Source organism: Gekko japonicus, unplaced genomic scaffold, assembly GCF_001447785.1.
Source record: "Gekko japonicus isolate JY-2015 unplaced genomic scaffold, Gekko_japonicus_V1.1 scaffold441, whole genome shotgun sequence".
NCBI classification, from domain to species: Eukaryota; Metazoa; Chordata; class Lepidosauria; order Squamata; family Gekkonidae; genus Gekko; species Gekko japonicus.
Genome location: NW_015172017.1, coordinates 772,753 through 793,218, shown reverse-complemented (window position 1 = coordinate 793,218; position 20,466 = coordinate 772,753). Strand labels below are relative to the sequence as shown.

At 44.5% G+C, this 20,466-nt stretch overlaps 2 protein-coding genes and 4 non-coding genes across 6 annotated transcripts; 4 read left to right on the top strand and 2 right to left on the bottom strand.

Annotated features, from left to right (window-relative positions):
• Positions 1-5,999: 5,999 nt before the first annotated feature.
• TRNAS-GCU lies at positions 6,000-6,081 on the top strand. The gene has a single exon. It is a non-coding gene; the product is annotated as a tRNA-Ser (tRNA).
• Positions 6,082-6,542: 461 nt separating this feature from the next.
• TRNAK-UUU lies at positions 6,543-6,615 on the bottom strand. Its single transcript has one exon. It is a non-coding gene; the product is annotated as a tRNA-Lys (tRNA).
• Positions 6,616-12,433: 5,818 nt separating this feature from the next.
• On the bottom strand, positions 12,434-12,823 carry LOC107118166 (histone H2A type 1-E). The gene has a single exon (XM_015420440.1). It carries the CDS (start codon positions 12,821-12,823, stop codon positions 12,434-12,436), a length of 390 nt encoding a protein of 129 aa, XP_015275926.1.
• Positions 12,824-13,194: 371 nt separating this feature from the next.
• Positions 13,195-13,575, top strand: LOC107118168 (histone H2B 1/2/3/4/6-like). Its single transcript, XM_015420443.1, has one exon. The coding sequence runs from the start codon at positions 13,195-13,197 to the stop codon at positions 13,573-13,575; it is 381 nt and encodes a 126-aa protein (XP_015275929.1).
• A 1,067-nt stretch (positions 13,576-14,642) lies between these two features.
• TRNAI-AAU lies at positions 14,643-14,716 on the top strand. The gene has a single exon. It is a non-coding gene; the product is annotated as a tRNA-Ile (tRNA).
• A 5,154-nt stretch (positions 14,717-19,870) lies between these two features.
• On the top strand, positions 19,871-19,952 carry TRNAS-AGA. Its single transcript has one exon. It is a non-coding gene; the product is annotated as a tRNA-Ser (tRNA).
• The last annotated feature ends 514 nt before the right edge of the window (positions 19,953-20,466 follow it).

Below are 20,466 nucleotides of genomic sequence, written 5' to 3'. Positions count from 1 at the left end.
GCTCCCCCCCCCCCAGTGTCCCTGGGTTCCTGAGCGCCAAATACGCGCCTCGTCTCCCAGCGGCAAGCTCAGAGCTAGAAGGCCCATCTGATCCAGCCTGATGTTCCCAAAAATGGCAAGCAGGGTGCTCCTGTGAAACCCGTAAGTGAGGCAGAATCTCTCCCCAGCTGTTTGTCTGAAGCACCTTGTGTTGGGATTCTTTTGGTAAAAATATTTAAGCAGAGTAAAAATCATTAGGCGTAAGCAGAGTAAAGATTGAGAGACTGAGTCCATGTGTATGAAAAATATAAAATTTACTATAAACCTAACATGGGGAAAAGGTGCACAGGATATAAAATAACAACAAGAGCTCGGTGCTACATCCTTACAGCCAAAGAGATAAAAAAGGAATGGCGTCTCCTTCTTCAGCAAGAACAAAGGGCAGGAAGGAGAATCCAATATGCTAAATACCTGATACATTGTTTTCCAATCAGATACCTAAGGTTCTTTAAAAATTCCCGGGCATTCCATTGTGAAAACAGATTGGTTACAAGCAAACATGTGACTTCCTGTTGACCATTACAAACAACATTAACCCTGTAAATACTGAAGTGTTTTAAACTTGACATATCCAACATCTTGGCATTTGGTGGTATCCTGCGTCAAGACATGGAAGCTCCATTTAGCGATCATGGCTAATGGCCATTGACAGACCTCTTCTCCATGAATTTAGTTAATCCCCTATAACTCCGCCTAATTTAGGCAATCAGTGTGTGCTTTGGCAATGAACCTTAAACAAAGACATGAGAATGGTCTCGCTGGATCTGAACAAAGGTTGAGCTAGTCCAGCATCTCGTTTTGAACTGTGGTTAGTCAGATGCTTCTGGAAAGTCCACAAAGAGGATGTGAAGGCAACGGCCCTTTCCTCTTGTTTGGCCCCAGGAGCCAGAATTCAGAGGTAGATGGCCTGTTATCTCTAGGGGTTCAATTTTACTATGAGGGCTAGAGACTTATTTTTAGTGATTGGATTTTGTTTGCTTTTCGGCAGGGGATAGATGTCAAGGAGAAACAAGCATGGAGGTGGAGACAGGCACGAGTTTGTAAAATACACCTATATGAAAAAGTAGCATTTCTACTTAGAGCACTGCAAGAAATTACCACTTTGTTGAATTTACATCACAGACCTCTATTATACCTGTCGATGTCTGTGAGATTGCAGAGGCTTGTGGATAGTGCCAGATGGTTCTTAAAGGCCAGGACAGAAAAGTGGAGGGTGAGCAACCCAGCACTCCACAATAGGCATCCCAGGTGCTCATACGCTTGGCAGCAGAAACAATGCAGACAATTGACTGATTGGTAATTTATTATGAGTTTTTGGTCCTATAAAGTTACATAAAACACAGAGATATTACAGATAGAAGGCTCACAAAGTATATCTAAATGCTGCTCTGAAAAAGGATCAAGAGGACATTACTTCTTTAAGAACAATTTAATCTTGGTCTTTGTTTCACACTGTTAGGATTGCAAGTTGCTTACATTTCAGTCACTATAGAGTTAAATGTTGTTTGTTAGCAAACAGGATGTTATGTTGCATAATGTATTCAACAGCAGGAAAGTTTGTGGGAATTGTTTACCTTAATGATGTGAAGTGGGAGTAGTTTACCTTAAGGAAGAGACCCAGCTGAGCTCTGAGCAGGAGGGGATTCAGCGTAGTCTCCATTATCCTCTATGGGCAAGCGTGGTTTCATTATTCCCTATGGGCAAGCGTGGTTTCCATTATTCTTTATGGCCAAGAATGCTTTCCATTATTCCCTATGGGCAAGCGTAGTCTCCATTATCTCCTATGGGCAAGCGTGCTTTCCATTATTCTCTACCGGCAAGCGTGCTCTTTATTATTCCCTATGGGCAAGCGTGCTCGCCATTATTCTCTGTGGTCAAGCGTGGTCTCCATTATTCCCTACGGGGAAACGTAGTCTCCATTTTTCTCTATGGGCAAGCATAGTCTCCATTGTTCTCTAAGAGCAAACGTGGTCTCCATTATTCCCTATGTGCAACCATAGTCTCCATTATTCCCTATGGGCTAGCGTAGTCTCCATTATTCTCTATGGGCAACCATAGTCTCCATTATTCCCTATGGGCTAGCGTAGTCTCCATTTTTCTCTATGGGCAAGCGTGCTTTCCATTATTCTCTACCGGCAAGCGTGCTCTTTATTATTCCCTATGGGCAAGCGTGCTCGCCATTATTCTCTGTGGTCAAGCATGGTCTCCATTATTCCCTACGGGGAAACGTAGTCTCCATTTTTCTCTATGGGCAAGCATAGTCTCCATTGTTCTCTAAGAGCAAACGTGGTCTCCATTATTCCCTATGGGCTAGCGTAGTCTCCATTACTCTCTATGGGCAAGCGTAGTCTCCATTATCCTCTGTGGACAAGCGAGGACACCATTATCCTCCAAGGGCTACCATTGTCTCTATTATTACCTATGGGCAAGGATGCTCTCCAGTGTTTCCTATGGGCAAGCGTGTTCTCTCTTAATCCCTATGGCAAGCGTGGACTCCGTTTTCCCTATGGGGAAGTGTGGTCTGTATTATTCCCTTTGGGCAAGCATGAACTCCAATATCCTCTGTGGGCAAGCGTGGTCTCCTTTATTCCCTATGATGAAGAAGAAGAGTTTGGATTTATACCCCGCCCTTCACAGAGCAGCTCACAAACTCCTTTCCCTTCCCCTCCCCACGACAGACACCCTGTGAGGTAGGCGGGGCTGAGAGAGCTCTTGAGAGAAACTGCTCTTTTTCAAGGACAGCTCTGACAGAACTACGGCTTGCCCAAGGTCATCCAGCCAGGCGCAAGTGGAGAGAGTGGGGAATCAAACCCGGTTCTCACAGATTAGAGTCCGTGCACTTAACCACGACACCAAACCGGCTCTCAAACTGGCCTATGGGCACATGTGGTCTCCCTTCTTCCCTCCGGCCAAGCATGGTTTCCCTTATTCCCCACATCCACATGTGGTCTCCCTTATTCATTGTGGGAAGCGTGGACTCTAATACCCTATGGTCAGGTGTGCTCTGCTCTCCATTATTCCCTATGGGCAATCATGGATTCTCTATTGGCAATTATGTCCCTATGCGCAATCATGGATTCTCTATTGGCCGTTTTGTACTCCATTATTCCCTATGGGCAAGCGTCCTCTCCATTATTCCCTATGGGCAGTCATGGATTCTCTATTGGCAATAATGGATTCTCTATTGGTAATTATGTACTGCACTATCCCCTATGGGCAAGCCTACTCTCCATTATTCTCTATGGGCACTCATGTATTCCCTATGGGCAATCGCTGTCCTTAGTTTTAGTACGTCCCCAAAAGTTAGTCTAGCAGTTACCAATATAACCATATGGTGGCGCTGTCCCTGTTCAGGCTCCAATTATTTTTGTAACTCACTAAGGTCCTAATATCTGCAGGGAGAGTGGGCAGGTTCAGTCGGGTTTGACAGCGGAACTCCCACCTATGGTTACTAAGAATATGCAACTGCTGTAACTACACATGTACTCAAACACAGACATAAGAGAGGCAATACAACCAATGCACTTTAACATTTAAAATAAACTCTTTATATAAACAAAGCATGGAGGTTTTCATATAAACCCTCATTCACTTTTGGTTGGTTGCTATTACTTCATAGCAATGAATCTTCAGGATATTACTGAGTACAGATATCTTCAGCATCCACAAGGATGCACAGAACAGAAAAAATACTAAGCACATAGATAATACATATATTGTAGGTCCATATGTTGTAAGCTCACAGATACTGGAACAGTGTATGAGGTTTCCAGGCTGTACTTGGGAGGCTGCAGCTCTTCTCAGTTGACTCCAGGATTTACCTGCAATAATTCAACGCAGGCCTTAACACAGCAAAGTCTATACAGGCCTCTCCCCAACCTTCTAATGGTGTTGCCTGTTTCTGGGCCAGGCTGAACTGCTGGCTGCATTAACAAACAGAATACTAAGGAAGATGTATTACAACAGTTTTAAAAGGATCAATAACTATAAAATTACATATTTTCACAATCATATAAAATTACTGTTAAGCAGTTTAATTACTATCACGAGCTAGGCAGAGGATGCATATTACTCCTCTTCTGCTGTCGCTTCATTTGTCATCAGTTAGTTTTCAGTTCAGTGCAAGGAACTGGTCATCACCTACAAAGTCATTATGATCCAGGACCTACATAGGTAAAAGACCTCCCTTCCTGATATGCTCCCTTGTGACAACTTCTGAAAGTGCCATCCAAATGGCTAAGATTGACAGTTGTCAGTCCTGGTGTCTCCTCAGCTCTGGCTCCCCCCCGGAAGTGGTATATTTATTACATATATGTGATGAAACAGCCTGCTCCCCCCCATCTGTGTGATTTAGTTTGGTCCTATTGGTCCTCTTCTTGGCCAAGAAGCGACAGTTAGAACCGGATATGGAACAACTGATTGGTTCAGCATAGGAAAAGGAGTACGACAAGGATGTATATTGTCGCCTTGCTTATTTAATATATATGCAGAGTACATCATGCGAAATGCTGGCCTGGATGAATCACAAGCGGGAATTAAGATTGCTGGGGAAAAGATCAACAACCTCAGATATGCAGATGATACCACTCTAATGGCTGAAAGTGAAGAGGATCTAAAGAGCCTCTTGCTCAGAGTAAAAGAGGAGAGCGCAAAAGTGGGCTTGAAGCTCAACATCAAAAAAACTAAGATCATGGCATCCGGCCCCATCACTCCTTGGCAAATAGAAGGGGAAGTCGTGGAAGTAGTGACAGACTTCACGTTCCTGGGATCCCAGATCACCACAGACTGTGACTGCAGCCATGAAATTAAAAGACGCCTGCTCCTTGGGAGGAAAGCGATGGCGAACCTAAACAGCATGATAAAAAGTAGAGACATCACCCTGCCAACAAAAGTCCGCATGGTCAAAGCAATGGTATTCCCAGTAGTCATGTATGGCTGTGAGAGTTGGACTATAAGGAAGGCCGAGCGCCGAAGAATAGATTCTTTTGAACTATGGTGCTGGAGAAGACTCTTGAGAGTCCCTTGGACTGCAAGAAGAACAAATCAGTCAATCCTCAAAGAAATCAACCCTGACTGTTCCCTGGAAGGCCAGATAATGAAACTGAAGCTCAAATACTTTGGCCACCAAATGAGAAGGGAGCACTCACTGGAAAAGACCCTGATGCTGGGAAAGATTGAAGGTCAAAGAAGACGGGGACGGCAAAGGATGAGATGGTTAGACAGTGTCAGCGATGCAACGAACATGAAATTGAGCCAACTTCGGAGGACGGCGGAAGACAGGAGAGCCTGGCGGGAGATTGTCCATGGGGTCGCGAAGAGTCGGACTCGACTGTGCGACTGAACAACAATTGGTCCTCTTGTTTCAGTTTCCAGTTTTGTATGTTGGCTGTAGTTGTTTGTTGGTTGTTGGACCTCGGTTGATGTTTTGAGCCAGTTGTCTCTGCTGAATGGACCTGAGAACTGTTGCCTGAGAGAGTACTCTATCCTAGGAACCCACAGCCAAAGGGGGACGTCACACTGGTGGAATAGCCTGCCTGGTGCAGTCAGGAAAGCTCCAACAATAACACCATCACTCTGTCTCAATGCTCCCTTTGGGATGTCCTTTTTATAAAACCAATAGGATCGTAGTTAATTCTATGAAATTTTAGGTAGGTTTCAGTGTTTGGTTTGTTGGATACACTACACTGTTTCTCTAATTTTATAATCCAGTTTTGTTGCATTGCTTATAGTATGCATAATGACACATGAACACATGAAGCTGCCTTATACGGGATCAGACCCTTGGTCCATCCAAGTCAGTATTGTCTACTCAGACTGGCAGCGGTTCTCCAAGGTCTCAGGCAGAGATGTTTTATTTATGCAGTACAGGACTGAAACATTCTTCTCTAGTATCAACACAAATTTAAAAAGCTTCGAGCTTTCCAGCATTGGAAAACGCTATAGAAGATTTTTTTAAGGTAGACGAGGTGGCCGAGTGGTTAAGGCGATGGACTGCTAATCCATTGTGCTCTGCACGCGTGGGTTCGAATCCCACCTTCGTCGTTTCAGTCTTTTTAAATCACCATGTTAATATCTTTAGCTAGTATTTATAGTTACAACCTCTCCAAACCTAAACAGATTATTTTAAAATTTAACAGATTCAACACTGGGGTGCGGGGCGGGGAATTAAAGGGACAGCTTCCTCTTTAAATGAACCGGCAAATGTTGCCACATTCCACCCACACTTTCCTAGGAGAAAATTATAAGGTGGTTTGCTCTCCCAGGCAAAGCCCGAAATATGCATAACGGAAGCCTGACGTTTAAAAAAAAGAAGAGGGGGAGAACAGTGTCCTTTTTCCTGCGCCACACAAAGCAAGAGTAATATTACATAACACTTAATAGATAAGGAACAGATGCTTATAGGAAACTGATTCACATCACAGGATGGTTGGGGAATTCTGACGATAGGTATAGTAACGTGGTTATTGTAGCCACAAATGTTTTAAGTAAGAAAAATAGACTAACGCCCGAGCAGGGACTTGAACCCTGGACCCTCAGATTAAAAGTCTGATGCTCTACCGACTGAGCTACCCGGGCTTCTATTGGAGGTTTCCTAGTAAATCATTTCAAACACAGAGGTACTAACGTGCCTGATTTTAAATTCCCAACATATAAAATCAAAATTAATCGAACTTCCCAATTGTCTGGCTAACAAAGTTTTGAGCCTCGAGTTTTTAACACTGGAAATAATGTTGGTCTTTTACTCACCTATCTCCTTTAAAAATGGGTTTCCCCCCAAATTTGTAATTAAGTAGCCCTCCACGTCTCCAAAAAGTTTAATTATACCCCTCTTCAGATCTGAATTTTTACATTCATTTGTACATGCTTCATCCTATCGAGATAACACTACGGAAGTGGAGAATGAGATCCAAAGAAACGAGTTTCGGAAAGACGCGATCGCCATGTTAGTCTGCAGCAGAAAAGCCAGATTTGAGTCCGGCAGCACCTACCATTGAATCTGCAAAGCTCACACTTCGAAAATCTTGTCTTTTATGGTGCTGCTGGACTCGAATCCAACTTGCAAAGGGCTTCCCTGAGGCTGAAACTTGCCACTACCTTCCGAATTTAGCGTATCTCTAAGCATTCAGACGCTTTCCTTTGAGGAAGTGGGTGGCTCTGAAAAGAGCCTTTTGGTGTCGAATGTGTCCTATCGGGGCTCAAAACCTCGCTTCGACCGCCCTATAGCCAAAGGTCCCTCCCCCTCCAATCGCTTTAGCAAAGGATACAAAGTTTTCAAACCAGCTGTAAAGTTTTCCTTACAGATTTTCTAACAAATTAATCCCTACCTTTCACCTAAAATTTACCGGACTGACTTAAAAATTATGAAATAACATGAAAACGGAACGCTTTTATTCCCGTCTAGGCCAAATGGCATAATTGCAGCTCTTTCCTCTGAGGAAGTGGGTGGCTCTGAAAAGAGCCTTTGGTGTGTTTCGCAGTCTCCTCCGGGGGGCGGTCGGGCAGCAGCGGCGTCCCCCGCGGCCTCAGGCCCTCTCCCCGCGGATGCGTCGCGCCAGCTGGATGTCCTTGGGCATGATGGTGACGCGCTTGGCGTGGATGGCGCACAGGTTGGTGTCCTCGAAGAGCCCCACCAGGTAGGCCTCGCTGGCCTCCTGCAGGGCCATGACGGCCGAGCTCTGGAAGCGCAGGTCGGTCTTGAAGTCCTGCGCGATCTCGCGCACCAGGCGCTGGAAGGGCAGCTTGCGGATCAGCAGCTCCGTCGACTTCTGGTAGCGCCGGATCTCGCGCAGGGCCACGGTGCCCGGGCGGTAGCGGTGCGGCTTCTTCACGCCGCCCGTGGCCGGCGCGCTCTTGCGGGCCGCCTTGGTGGCCAGCTGCTTGCGAGGCGCCTTCCCGCCCGTCGACTTGCGCGCCGTCTGCTTCGTGCGGGCCATTTCCTTCTATGCGAACAGCAGCGCCCGACCACCTTTACAAACAGAAGACTGAACGACGTGCGCCTCCGCGACTGAGTTTTTATAGCCAGTCTCCTCCCCGCTGATTGGACGAACCGTTGCCGAATTCAAATTTCCCGCATGGACGTACGGGATTGGACAGATTTCCAAAAAACTTCCCTTTCCTTTCAAATAGCTAGAAGCTCGCTCTCGCGGTAGTTCACGTGGGGGGGGGGAAGGTTTCCGGTTTTTTCTTCCTCTGGTTTGTTTTCTTCACGCTACAGGATGAGATGGGGGGTGACCTGGTTCGATGGGTTTCAGAACAGGTTGACATCTCTTCAAGAGTTTTAAAAACTTCCTTAAAATAGAAATCCGCAGCCTGAAGAGCTCAGAGTAGCCCAAGCTTGTCAGTAATCGGAAACTAAGCAGGGTCGACTATGGCCTTTATTATTAATTTGAACCCACTTAAAATAGAAAACGACTCCAGACAAGAAATGGGTTTGGGTTCGTAGCAAATTATTTAAAAAATGGTCAGAATACACTTTTCTCAAAGGGGATTCAAAACAGTTGACAGCAAAGGTCAAAAAGTAATTCCAGCAACTCTAACCCTTATACTCACCCAAAAATACACAGAGAGCGAGAGCTGTCTAAAAAGACTGAGTGTCCCCCTGAAAGTCAAAGCAAGAGAGTTCCACAACATAAAGGCCACCATGTGCAGAGAATGGTTGTGAGACAGAGAGCAGATAATGTTGGTGGGATAAGGGGAACTTTTCATATGAGGTCAGACAGGGAGGACCTATCCTATAGTAGTATATGTCATTTTTACTCCCGGTGTCTTATTTTTCTACATTCAGGGGAAGTTTCATGCATGGGAAATCGGGAGGAAGTCTTTCACTTGCAGTGTGATCCTTCCAGTTCTTGTACCACTTCTGGTGCATAAAAGATAAAGGTAAAAGTTCCCTTGCCCGAAAGCCAGTCGAATCCGACTCTAGGGTTGCGGTGCTCATCTCCGTTTCAAAGCCGAAGAGCCAGCGCTGTCCAAAGACGTTTCCGTGGTCATGTGGCCGGCATGACTAAACACCAAGGCACACGGAACGCTGTTCCCTTCCCACCGAAGTGGTACCTATTTATGTACTTGAAATTTCTTGCTTTCGAACTGCTAGGTTGGCAGGAGCTGGAATTACAGATGGGAGCTCACTCTGTCATGTGGCATCCGGGTCTCGAACTGCTGAACTACTGACCTTTTCTGGTGCATACACACCAGTTAAATGCCTTCTGATCAACTTGTAGTGTTTAATTGTTTCAAGAGAGGTCTGCAGTAGAACAGCACAACAAGGTTTTCAAGGAAAAAGCTTTCCAGAGTCACAGTTCCCTTTGGCTGCAGTCATCTATCACTCACGGGGTACATGTTGAGTTACAGGGCCAAGTCTAGGATTCTCCCTCAATGAGGTTACAGCCTAAAAATGACTTGCACAGGAAAAACAGAGGTGATCATTGTGTGATTTTGTTTTGTAGGTTTAAAAATCCAACAAGCGTTAAGAGCCTAAGGGCTGATTGAGGAAGAATATTCACTTCCTTCATCAGTTCATCTGTGTGGCACGGTATGAAAAATCCCAGAATTTGTAAAGGCCGCACAAATCTCAAAGCATCTGCTGTGGGAGCCTAAGAGTGGAAACCTGACTGAGTACCCTATTCCTGATTTGGAATTGTTCATGTATCCAAGACCAAAAGGGGGAAAAACGCACACACCCTGTGCTGATTTTCTACTGGTGCTGTTTATTATCTAAGAATGCACCAGTACCTGGACATGTGATAAAGTTAAACAGTATTGGTCATGAACTGTTACAAAAAGTGTTACATGAACTGTTACAAAAAGTGTTAAAAACGACTGGACCGTATATACCAGAACTGTTTCTTATTGAATATAACACCAGAGAAATATAAAAAACAAGATTTTATCTTACTATACAAAATACTATGCTAAATATTGGAGAAAAAATGAGATCCCTTCAAAGGAAGAAGTTATAAAGAAAATACTGGAAACAGCAGAGATGGAAATTTAACTACAATTTTGAGAGGGCATAATAAAGACGACTTCGAAGATACACGGACAAGATTTTATAAAAGGATAGAAGAACATAACATATAAAACTCCCAGACCTGTAACCAAAATAAAAGGAAATAAGTAGTATAAGATATATATGAAAATCATAAGGTGGAAAAAAGAAATGAATGCTTTGGACATAGTATGAGGTCAATGACTAGGTTAAATAACGATACAAATGAATTTTCCCCAATCTGTATGTATTTATGGATGTTTGTCTTTGTCTGTCTCATATATGAAATTAATTTTTTTTTAAAAAGTTCACCAATACCCAAATAGCTTTATAAGGCATATTTGATTTGCTTATTGCCAGAGTGGGGTGGGGAATAAACAATGATTTGGTTTTTTTTAAAAAACCCAGCCCCAGAGAGCACTGAGGTCAGGGTCGCAAAATTGCCTGACCCTCCCTGGCCCAAAAGACGCCAGGTTGGCCATTACCAGAGCAGGGCCTTTTCAGTGGCAGCTCCACACTGGTTGAACGAGCTCCCGGAGGACATCAGGGCCCTGGGAGACCTTTTACAGTTCCGCAGGGCCTGTAAAATTGAGCACTTCCACCAGGCTTTCGCTTAAGAGCCACCACAACATTCCACAGACCTTATGATACACCGTTGGATACTGCCTTCCACTATTGGATTGTATACTGAATGCTGCCATCACCTGTATTGTTCTTAATAGCATTTTATGATGTTCATGTGAATTTTATTGTACTTATCGTTTTAGTGCATTTTAACGTCTGTACGCCGCCTTGAGCCAGTTTGTCCGGCAAGGCGGGATATAAATTGAAATAATAAATAAATAAAATTTAAAAAACTGTTCCCAAAGCTATATAGTCAATCTGTTGAGAGTCTCTGACAAGGGAACTTTGAAAGGGTCTCTAGGGTGCCGCTGGACTCAAATCTAGCTGTGGACCAACATGGCGAACCCTCTGAAATTATCTTCATGGAAGTTTTGATTTAGTGACATACATTTCCTTTTTTATATCTGTTAGTGGGAAATTGTATACATAACCTTACAACCACTCTGCTATGTATGTTTTATTCCGCTGGTCCATAATAAATTATTGATTGATATAGGTATATGTGTTTGTATACACATACACACACACACGAGAACATAAGAGAAGCCAATGTTGGCACAGGCCAATGGCCCATCTAGTCCAACACTCCGTCATACAGTGGCCAAAAATACCGGGTGCCATCAGGAGGTCCACCAGTGGGGCCAGGACACTAGAAACCCTCCCACTGTTGCCCCCCCCCCAAGCACGAAGAATACAGTGCATCACTTGCCCCAGACTGAGAGTTCCTACCTATTGTGGCTAATAGCCACTGATGGACCTCTGCTTCATATGCTTATGGAGAAGCACAGAAAGGAAAAATTCCGGTCCAGAGCTTGCTTTCTTCTGCTTGCAGGGAATTATTTATATAGGGACCATTCATAAACATACCTCCCACACATCTACCACTTTAGGATCCTCTCAGTCCATTTACTTGCATGACACACATAAGTTAGGCCTTGGATCAGTCTTGAGCTAAATGTCAAAACCCACCAAAAGATCAAAAACAAATACAAATATAGGCCTTTGATAGTTAGAAGAATCAGCCTTGGATTTTTTTTGTTTGGTTGTGAGAACTAATTTTGCAGAGTAGAAATAACAGGTTGAACGGGCTCTATTGCAGAAGAGGGAAATGTAAACAACATTGACCATCAGCTCAACATATTTCAGAAGCAACAGAAATCAAACTATTAGGAGAATGGATTAATGAACTGTTTCAGAGATCATGAGAAGAAACCCATAGTGGAAAATGTACTATGGAGAGATTTTTTTAAAAAAGTTCATGAAGGGAAAAGAGAGGGGGAGCACAAGACAGCAGATATTGCATCAAGAAAGCAGGACCCAGCACAGTTAATTAAATTTGCTACCACATGAAAGCAAATGAGTTAAAGTGATTAGATCAGACACAGCTTATTTCTGAACACCATTTGGGGAGGGGTGGTTGGGAACTGCCCCATAGTGGATTCCCTGGAAACATTTAAAATTGTTGCATAGGAAAGGGGGGGTTGCTTCACCCATCGAAGTTATATTCTTGAAAAGTATGCTTTTAAAAAGCAGTTTATAACATTTCTTTGAATTTAACATGCACGAGCTCAGTGTGAAGTATCCCTTAGCTCAGAACACTTAAAATTGTTCCCCCTGCCCCCCGTACTTCAAGTATACTCAAAATCCAACATTAGAAAACTGAGTTGGCTGTAAGAGACCCTGTGCATTGCATGGATGTGCAATAAACAGCTCTTTCACTGATAAGGTGGGTGGCTCTTAAAAGAGCCGTTGGGTTTCTTGCTTTTGAGCGCAAAGCCGGCTTTATTTCCCCTTGGCCTTGTGGCTCTCGGTCTTCTTGGGCAGCAGGACCGCCTGGATGTTGGGCAGGACGCCCCCCTGGGCGATGGTCACCCTCCCCAGGAGTTTGTTGAGCTCCTCGTCGTTGCGGATGGCCAGCTGCAAGTGGCGCGGGATGATGCGGGTCTTCTTGTTGTCGCGGGCCGCGTTCCCCGCCAGCTCCAGGATCTCAGCCGTCAGGTACTCCAGCACCGCCGCCAAGTACACGGGCGCCCCGGCCCCGACGCGCTCCGCATAGTTGCCCTTCCGCAGGAGACGGTGGACGCGGCCCACGGGGAACTGCAGCCCGGCCCGAGAAGAGCGGGTCTTGGCCTTAGCCCGGGCTTTGCCTCCCTGCTTTCCGCGTCCAGACATTTTCTCGTAGTATCTCAGCTCTTGTAAACCCGAAGACAGAATAGTTCTCAAAAAGGCAACCTGGTGATTTTTATTTGTGCCGCGGGCTTGCAGCGGCAAATGCTCATTGGCTGCATTTTCGCACTGACTCATCCGTCCAATGGAAAAATGGGTTCTCTGCATAGCTTCATTTGGTTGGACGGTTTGTATAACTGCCCAATAGGAACAGAGAAGAAAGGGCGCCTAGCTACGAATGGAGCATCCATCCAATAAGATATGAGCGGTCTCGCTATGGTAATTCGTAGATGGGGGTATAAATACGGTGCATAGAAGAAGCAAAAGGCAATTTTTTTCTTCTGTGTAGGATTTTTGTTCGAAGGAGGGATTGTACAATGCCGGAGCCAGCAAAGTCGGCGCCCGCGCCCAAGAAGGGCTCCAAGAAAGCCGTGACCAAGACGCAGAAGAAGGGGGACAAGAAGCGGAAGAAGAGCCGCAAGGAGAGCTACTCCATCTACGTGTACAAGGTGCTGAAGCAGGTCCACCCGGACACCGGCATCTCCTCCAAGGCCATGAGCATCATGAACTCCTTCGTCAACGACATCTTCGAGCGCATCGCCGGCGAGGCCTCCCGCCTGGCCCACTACAACAAGCGCTCCACCATCACCTCCCGCGAGATCCAGACGGCCGTGCGCCTCCTCCTGCCCGGGGAGCTGGCCAAGCACGCCGTCTCCGAGGGCACCAAGGCCGTCACCAAGTACACCAGCTCCAAGTAACTCGGGCTCCGGGCCCCCCAAAGGCTCTTTTAAGAGCCACCCACTTTCTCCGCAAAAGAGCTTTGAACGCTTCTGCAAAGGTTGATACAAGTTCTGAAGAACTTAGAACAAAAATCCGAAAGGGATAAAACTTTCAAAGTAGCTTAGCTATATTTCTTTTTTAAAAGACTTATTCTTCTATAAGAGCATGCTGGCATGCTTGAAACTTCAGCAAAGGGATACAGGGTCGTAAGTACTTAGTAAGATGATCAGTCGCATTTTTTGGGGAGAAGTAAATAGAAATTTGTGTTGCAATTTTTCAGTGCAGGGCTTGACGGGTTTGGGGTGGGGGATACGTGGGAATACAATTCCTGAAGACAAATGAAAATGCCGATGTTCAGAAATGAGTTAAGTTTGAGAGCCACCCACTTTCTCCGCAAAAGAGCTGTCCTTACTCTGGTCAATTTCATGTACCGTCTTTCACCACCTTTAAAAAAAAACAAAAAAAACCAGCCACGAATTCTAAATGCGAGTGCATTGTCAAATTAGATTTGAGTTTTGTGAATTTGAGAGAACCTGCAATTTTTAATCTTAAAATTTCCCGATGAAACATTTCCCGTCAGTTTGAGTGTGAGATCTGAAAGTTTTTTGAATGAATTAATTCATAGAGGTTTTAGGGGTTTATAATAACAGCCTTAATCTTGGAAACAATATAAGCTCATTTATAGATGGCAGTGGAAAAGGGAAAAAACTATAGTGTTAGTAATGTGGGCAGAATTACTGACATTCGTCTGGGATTTCACTGGCAGAGACCAACTTCATATTACACGTGTTGATTCTCCGCTAGGAAGGCTTCTCTTTTGCATCTATAAATTGCAATTTTTCGGGTGGAATTCGGTGTTTTGAACGAGCCGCAGCGACCAGACTAAGTAAATTCTAATGTTTTGCAGGCATTATTTTGTTCTTAAAGAGAAATCGTGGTCTTTTCTTTGCAGCACCGGCACTATCAGACAGTAGTTATCAATGTTATTATGGTATTAATTTGTCATTGTTACTCTTTCATCGTCCTAAATGGCATTCAGTTAACCGGCCGGTTAGCTCAGTTGGTTAGAGCGTGGTGCTAATAACGCCAAGGTCGCGGGTTCGATCCCCGTACGGGCCACAGTATTTTTCTTGCATAACACATTTGAAGTCGCTTTAAAATGTTATGGTAAATACTATGTCTATGTGCGAAGACACTGTGTGAAAAAGAACCTCAGTTCATTTTTCTTCTCTTCCCTGTCGGAGAAGGGGGGGGGGGGTCGTTTTCAAACTGAGGAAGAGGGTGCGATATTTCCTATTGTCTGGTGAAGTAAGAACTATTTTGCGTTGGCCGGGCATCGACCCCGGGTCAACTGCTTGGAAGCCAGCTCCACCACTGTACGACCAGCGCCTGCTTGGGGGGGGGGGGTGTCTATGCTCCCAGAAACATCATTTATGTTGATAATTACTGGTTTTACTGTTTTTATGCATGGGCACTTGTTGCTCTTTGTAAGCCGCCCTCAGCCCGCTTGCAGGGAGGGCGGGATATAAATGCTAATATAAATTCCCAAGCAGGTTTCTAACATTCAAATCACCAGACTCTCTCTTCCCTGCTAGATGTCAACTTCCTGGCTAGAGAGATGTATGTCGGTGTGTGACTTGACCATCTCATTGTATCCAGTCAGTCCTGCATTACTAAAGCCTTAGAGGGTGAGGCTAGACAGCAATTGTCCTCTCACACACACGCTTGGGGGGGGATTTAAATTCAAGGTAAAGGTTTTGTTCCGTCCAAACCTCCAAAGAAAAATGCATTTCTCTGTCTGGGCTGGTTCCACAGTACACGGGCGTATCCACAGGTGTCTTGCAAAGCAGTTTCCTTATCTCCTGTGCGCCCTCCTTTGTTGGAGATAGGCTGACGACATTTTAATCAACTGGGAAGGAAACCTTGAAATTGATTCAGCAAGGATTTTCAGTGTTATTCAGAGTGGGCCCATTCTTCTTCTCAAAAGGACAGCTTGCTACCAGCTCCACCCAGTGCTGATTTATCTATTCAGATCTGTCTAGCAATCGACATTGGATGCAGAGAAGAGGACTTACAAAGTCTGGATCTCTCCCCCCCCCACACCCCCGTCGTGCCCTTTTTAATAGCCAAAAGCAATGAGAGAATCAGGGGAGTGGAAACAGCACAGCAAAACAAAGACCCGTGATTGTATTTAAGAATAAGTAAATTACATCATGTGAGACTTCAAAATATTTCATTAAGCTGAATGTCAACATTCCTTAGATAACAGGAGCAATAACATCATTCCATAGATAACAAGAGCAATCACTAATCCAGTGAACTTATTATGCAATATACTTCTGGTTAAATACAATCATGGGTCTTTGTTTTGCTTTGTTTTTTAATAGCCAGCCTGATTAAAAAAAAAAAAAAAGTCTGGAACACTCAAAAGCATGTAGCACCTTAAAGACTGGCAAAACATGTGGCAGGGTATGAGCTTTTGTGAGTCACTGCTCATTTCTTCAGATACTGATCCAATCACTGATCTGAAGAAGGGTGCAGTGACTCACAAAACCTCATTCCTCGCCACAAATCTTTTTTTTTACTTGCCCAAATTGGGCAAAGTTTATTATTATTTTTTAACAATTTACATAGAAAAGAGCCATACATTTTAAAATAGCAAGCCGAATATCTCGCTCACATCATCATATTTGCATTTGTTGTTGTTCAGTCGCACAGTCGAGTCCGACTCTTTGCGACCCCATGGACCATCTCCCGCCAGGCCCTCCTGTCTTCCGCCGTCCTCTGAAGTTGGCACAATTTCATGTACGTTGCATCGATGACACTGTCTAACCATCTCATCCTTTGCCGTCCCCGTCTTCTTTGACCTTCAATCTTTCCCAGCATCAGGGTCTTCTTCTCCAGTGAGTGCTCCCTTCTCATTTGGTGGCCAAAGTATTTGAGCTTCAGTTTCATTATCTGGCCTTCCAGGGAACAGTCAGGGTTGATTTCTTTTAGGATTGACTGATTTGATCTTCTTGCAGTCCAAGGGACTCTCAAGAGTCTTCTCCAGCACCATAGTTCAAAAGAATCTATTCTTCGGCGCTCGGCCTTCCTTATAGTCCAACTCTCGCAGCCATACATGACTACTGGGAATACCATTGCTTTGACCATGCGGACTTTTGTTGGCAGGGTGATGTCTCTACTTTTTATCATGCTGTTTAGGTTCTCCATCGCTTTCCTCCCAAGGAGCAGGCGTCTTTTAATTTCATGGCTGCAGTCACAGTCTGCGGTGATTTGATGACTAGGGAGCCATGTACCTGATGTTATCTGCAGGTCGTCTTGAAGAAACAGGCTCTGAAGAACTGCTCTTCCAAAAGCAGCATCAGTTTTAGCACAGTGCATCACCACCAGGAACTTCTCAAAGGCTGAAGTCAGTGAACCAATAGCAGACCTGCAGAGATATGTCACCAAGTATCTGGAGAAAGTGGCAGAATCAGGAGCCATAATGACCCTTTCACAGTACTAGCTTGCTTGATACGTTCGCATCAAACTTTAAAGCCAGGCATCTTTCCCGGCATTTGAAAGACATGTTTGCACTCACTGGAGAAAACCCTGATGCTGGGAAAGATGAGCATGACCTTGCTAGCGTGTGATATGAGTGCAATTGTGCGATAGTTTGAACATTCCTTGGCATTGCCCTTCTTTGGGATTGGAATGTATACTGACCTTTTCCAATCCTGTGGCCACTGTTGCGTTTTCCAAATTTGCTGGCAAATGGAGTGCAGCACTTTAACAGCATTATCTTCTAAGACTTTGAATAGTTCAGCTGGAATACCATCACCTCCACTAGCTTTGTTGTTAGTAATGCTTTCTAAGGCCCATTTAACGTCACATTCCAGGATGTCTGGCATACAGCTTCCCATTTCCCCCCCCCTTGTTTTATTTTGTATTAAATAACATACACTATTAAACCAAATACCTATTCCCTTTGTAAAATCAATTCATCAATATTCTATCTGCTATATTTCATTTTATCAGTACTATACTATTATTATTCTATTTTGTGTCAATATAAAAACAACAGAAAAGAAACAGTCATAACTTATCAGTTTAACTATGCTAAAGAAAGCATATATTTCTTCTAAATTAACAATCTATTCCCTTTAAATATTCTTTCACCTTTTTAACTCATAAGGGCTCCTCCTCAATTTCAGACCCTCTAAAAAATATGTTATATGTTCCCTACAATCCAGCTCTCACACTGGCAAAGCCATATAGCTTACACCTTGTCCTGAAACATCTGGTCTTCTCTCTAGATAAGTAACCTTTTAATTATATTTCCCCTGCAATTCCTCTCTAAAAATTCTGACTGCCCATATCTTTTCATCCTCCTTCAATTAGGACATTACATGTACAGAAAATAAAATATTTCAAATTAAAAATCCATGTTTTATAGCTTTCATTAGTCAGTCAGTACAATGCAAAAGTTGGAGGTACTTTGCTTCAGGTTATATTCATAAATCTATTGGATATCAAATAACAATGTAAATCAGTTGTAGAAACACATAATAGATAAACAGTTCTCAACAGCTTAAAAGTTCCAGTTTCAGTAGATCATTATCCTCCTCGCCACAAATCTTGTTCCTCTTTAAGGTGCCACTGGACTCTGGCTTTTTTCTACTGCTACAGACAGACTAACAGGGCTACCCATCTTGATCTAACTAAAAAAGCTTGTACCCTTATGGGGTTGGTCCTAATAAAAGGGCTGTGTTTTTTTTTTTTTTTGAATTAACCAGGTGACCTGCAGCCTCCGTTCCTACTGCATTGTGATGTGATCAGTGAGAAGGGCAGATTACAAATGAGACCAGGAAAGAAACTGGGAATGCATAGATCCATATAGATTTTTGCAGAGAGTATATAGCAGGATTCTTCAACAGGAAGGGAATGACCAGGGAAGAAAAGGGCCCTTGCATCTCTTGAGCCACTTAATCTGTTTTCAGGGCCGGCTCACCCACTAGGCGAACTAGGCATTCGCCTAGAGTGCCAGGCCCTGGATGGGGCGCCAAGCTGTGCCTCCCCCCTCCTCCCCCCCTTTGGTGGCGGCAGGGGGGAGGCGGTGGTGGCAGCAGCAAAAGGGTGGCTGGCTCCAGAGGTCTCCAGGTCTCCAGGCCCCATCGGGAGGTTGGCATCTGTGCCATGCGGCAGCCTTGCCTAGGGTGCAGAAACACCTCGAGCCGGCCCTGTCTGTTTTATTTACATTAATACAATCTGCCTTTCTCTTTGAGACTCCAGGTAGATTGCATGGTGTAAATCAATACAATAAACACGTTTGGGACATCCAAGAAGCTATGTTTCAGACGGTAGCAGTGTTGATCTGCAATGGAGCAGCTTGGTTTATGGCCGGTAGCAGCACAGGGACCAACAAGAAGGGGCAGGGGGGTAGCTTTCCAGAGCCAGGAAGCAGGAAGATGGGACGGGTGTAGCAAAGAAGAAACTTGGGCCGGACAATGCCCATTGTAATCAGATTGATTAGAGCCACGGTGGAAAGTCACCTGGAAACACCAACTCACCATCTCCACGTCACAGGACTTTAAAAAAACAAAACAAGCAGGGTGCTGCACTACTGCAAGTTGGGGACAGAGCTGCAGTGGGGAATTCACCATTCACCTGATGTCACTGCTTTGTCAGGAAACTTTATGCAGCTAGGGCAGAACTTTACATCACTTAAGGCTTGCTGCCAGTATTGTGGAGCCCATAGTTGCCCAGTCGGAGACTAGCCACTTGAAGATGTCAGACAAGTAGTTTTTCAAGAGGAGGGGGGGAAAGTAGGGCTCGTCCTGGATTTGAACCCGGCACCTCTCGCACCCAAAGTGAGAATCATACCAACAATCATACCCTAGACCAACGAGCCACTGGTTAGCAATGGTCTGAAAAATTATCTATTGTATAAAATAATGCTGACCCGCATTCAAAGGAATATGGGGAAAGGATCTATGTGAGAGAGGACTAGGTAAAGGTAAAGGTTTCCCTTGCTCGAAAGCCAGTCGAATCCGACTTTAGGGTTGCGGTGCTCATCTCCGCTTCCAAGTCGAAGAGCCAGCGCTGTCCGAAGACGTTTCCCATGGTCATGTGGCCGGCGTGACTAGATGCCGAGGCGCACGGAATGCTGTCACCTTCCCACCGAAGCGATACTTATTTATCTACTTGCAGTTTCTTGCTTTCGAACTGCTAAGTTGGCAGAGAGGACTGCCGGCTCCCAATTAGGTATTTTCAAAAGAAGGTAGAGCAGAGGTAGTCGTGGCCGAGTGGTTAAGGCGATGGACTAGAAATCCATTGGGGTCTCCCCGCGCAGGTTCGAATCCTGCCGACTACGATGTTGTCTTTTAAATTTACTCTATCTGAAATTTATCTATTTTATACACTGAAAACTCGTGGCTTTTGGTTGGTTGGTTTCAATTCAGTTCGACCTAAAAGAGCTGTTGCTAGGATAAAATGGAGGATGGGAGACCTTGAGCTATTTTGGGTCCCTGTAGGGGAGGAAAGGGAGAGATGAGCATAGGTAAATTTTAAAATAAGTTCATAAAATGGTATATGATTCTTCTGATTCTCATAAAAACTGACAGGTATTACACTGGAATCCTTCTCTTACTAGCAATTGGCACACATTTCAGGGCATGGATTAGCTAACTTCCTTTTTTTTAAAAAAAGGAGCAGCCTTTATGAGAAGTATTGACTATAAACTTCGTGCGAAGTATTAACTACTTCGAAGCCTTCGACAACATATTGACTATAAACTCCAGCAGGTGAACGCTCGTGTAAAATATCTCTTAGGTCTGTAACACAGCGGTAATAGCGCCACCGTGTGTATCAGGAGCTTCTCAACAATC

What these genes read in the sequence shown, in the direction of transcription:
- LOC107118168 (XM_015420443.1), top strand. Translation starts at nt 13,195, where the DNA reads ATGCCGGAGCCAGCAAAGTCGGCGCCCGCGCCCAAGAAGGGCTCCAAG.
- LOC107118166 (XM_015420440.1), bottom strand. Translation starts at nt 12,823, where the DNA reads ATGTCTGGACGCGGAAAGCAGGGAGGCAAAGCCCGGGCTAAGGCCAAG.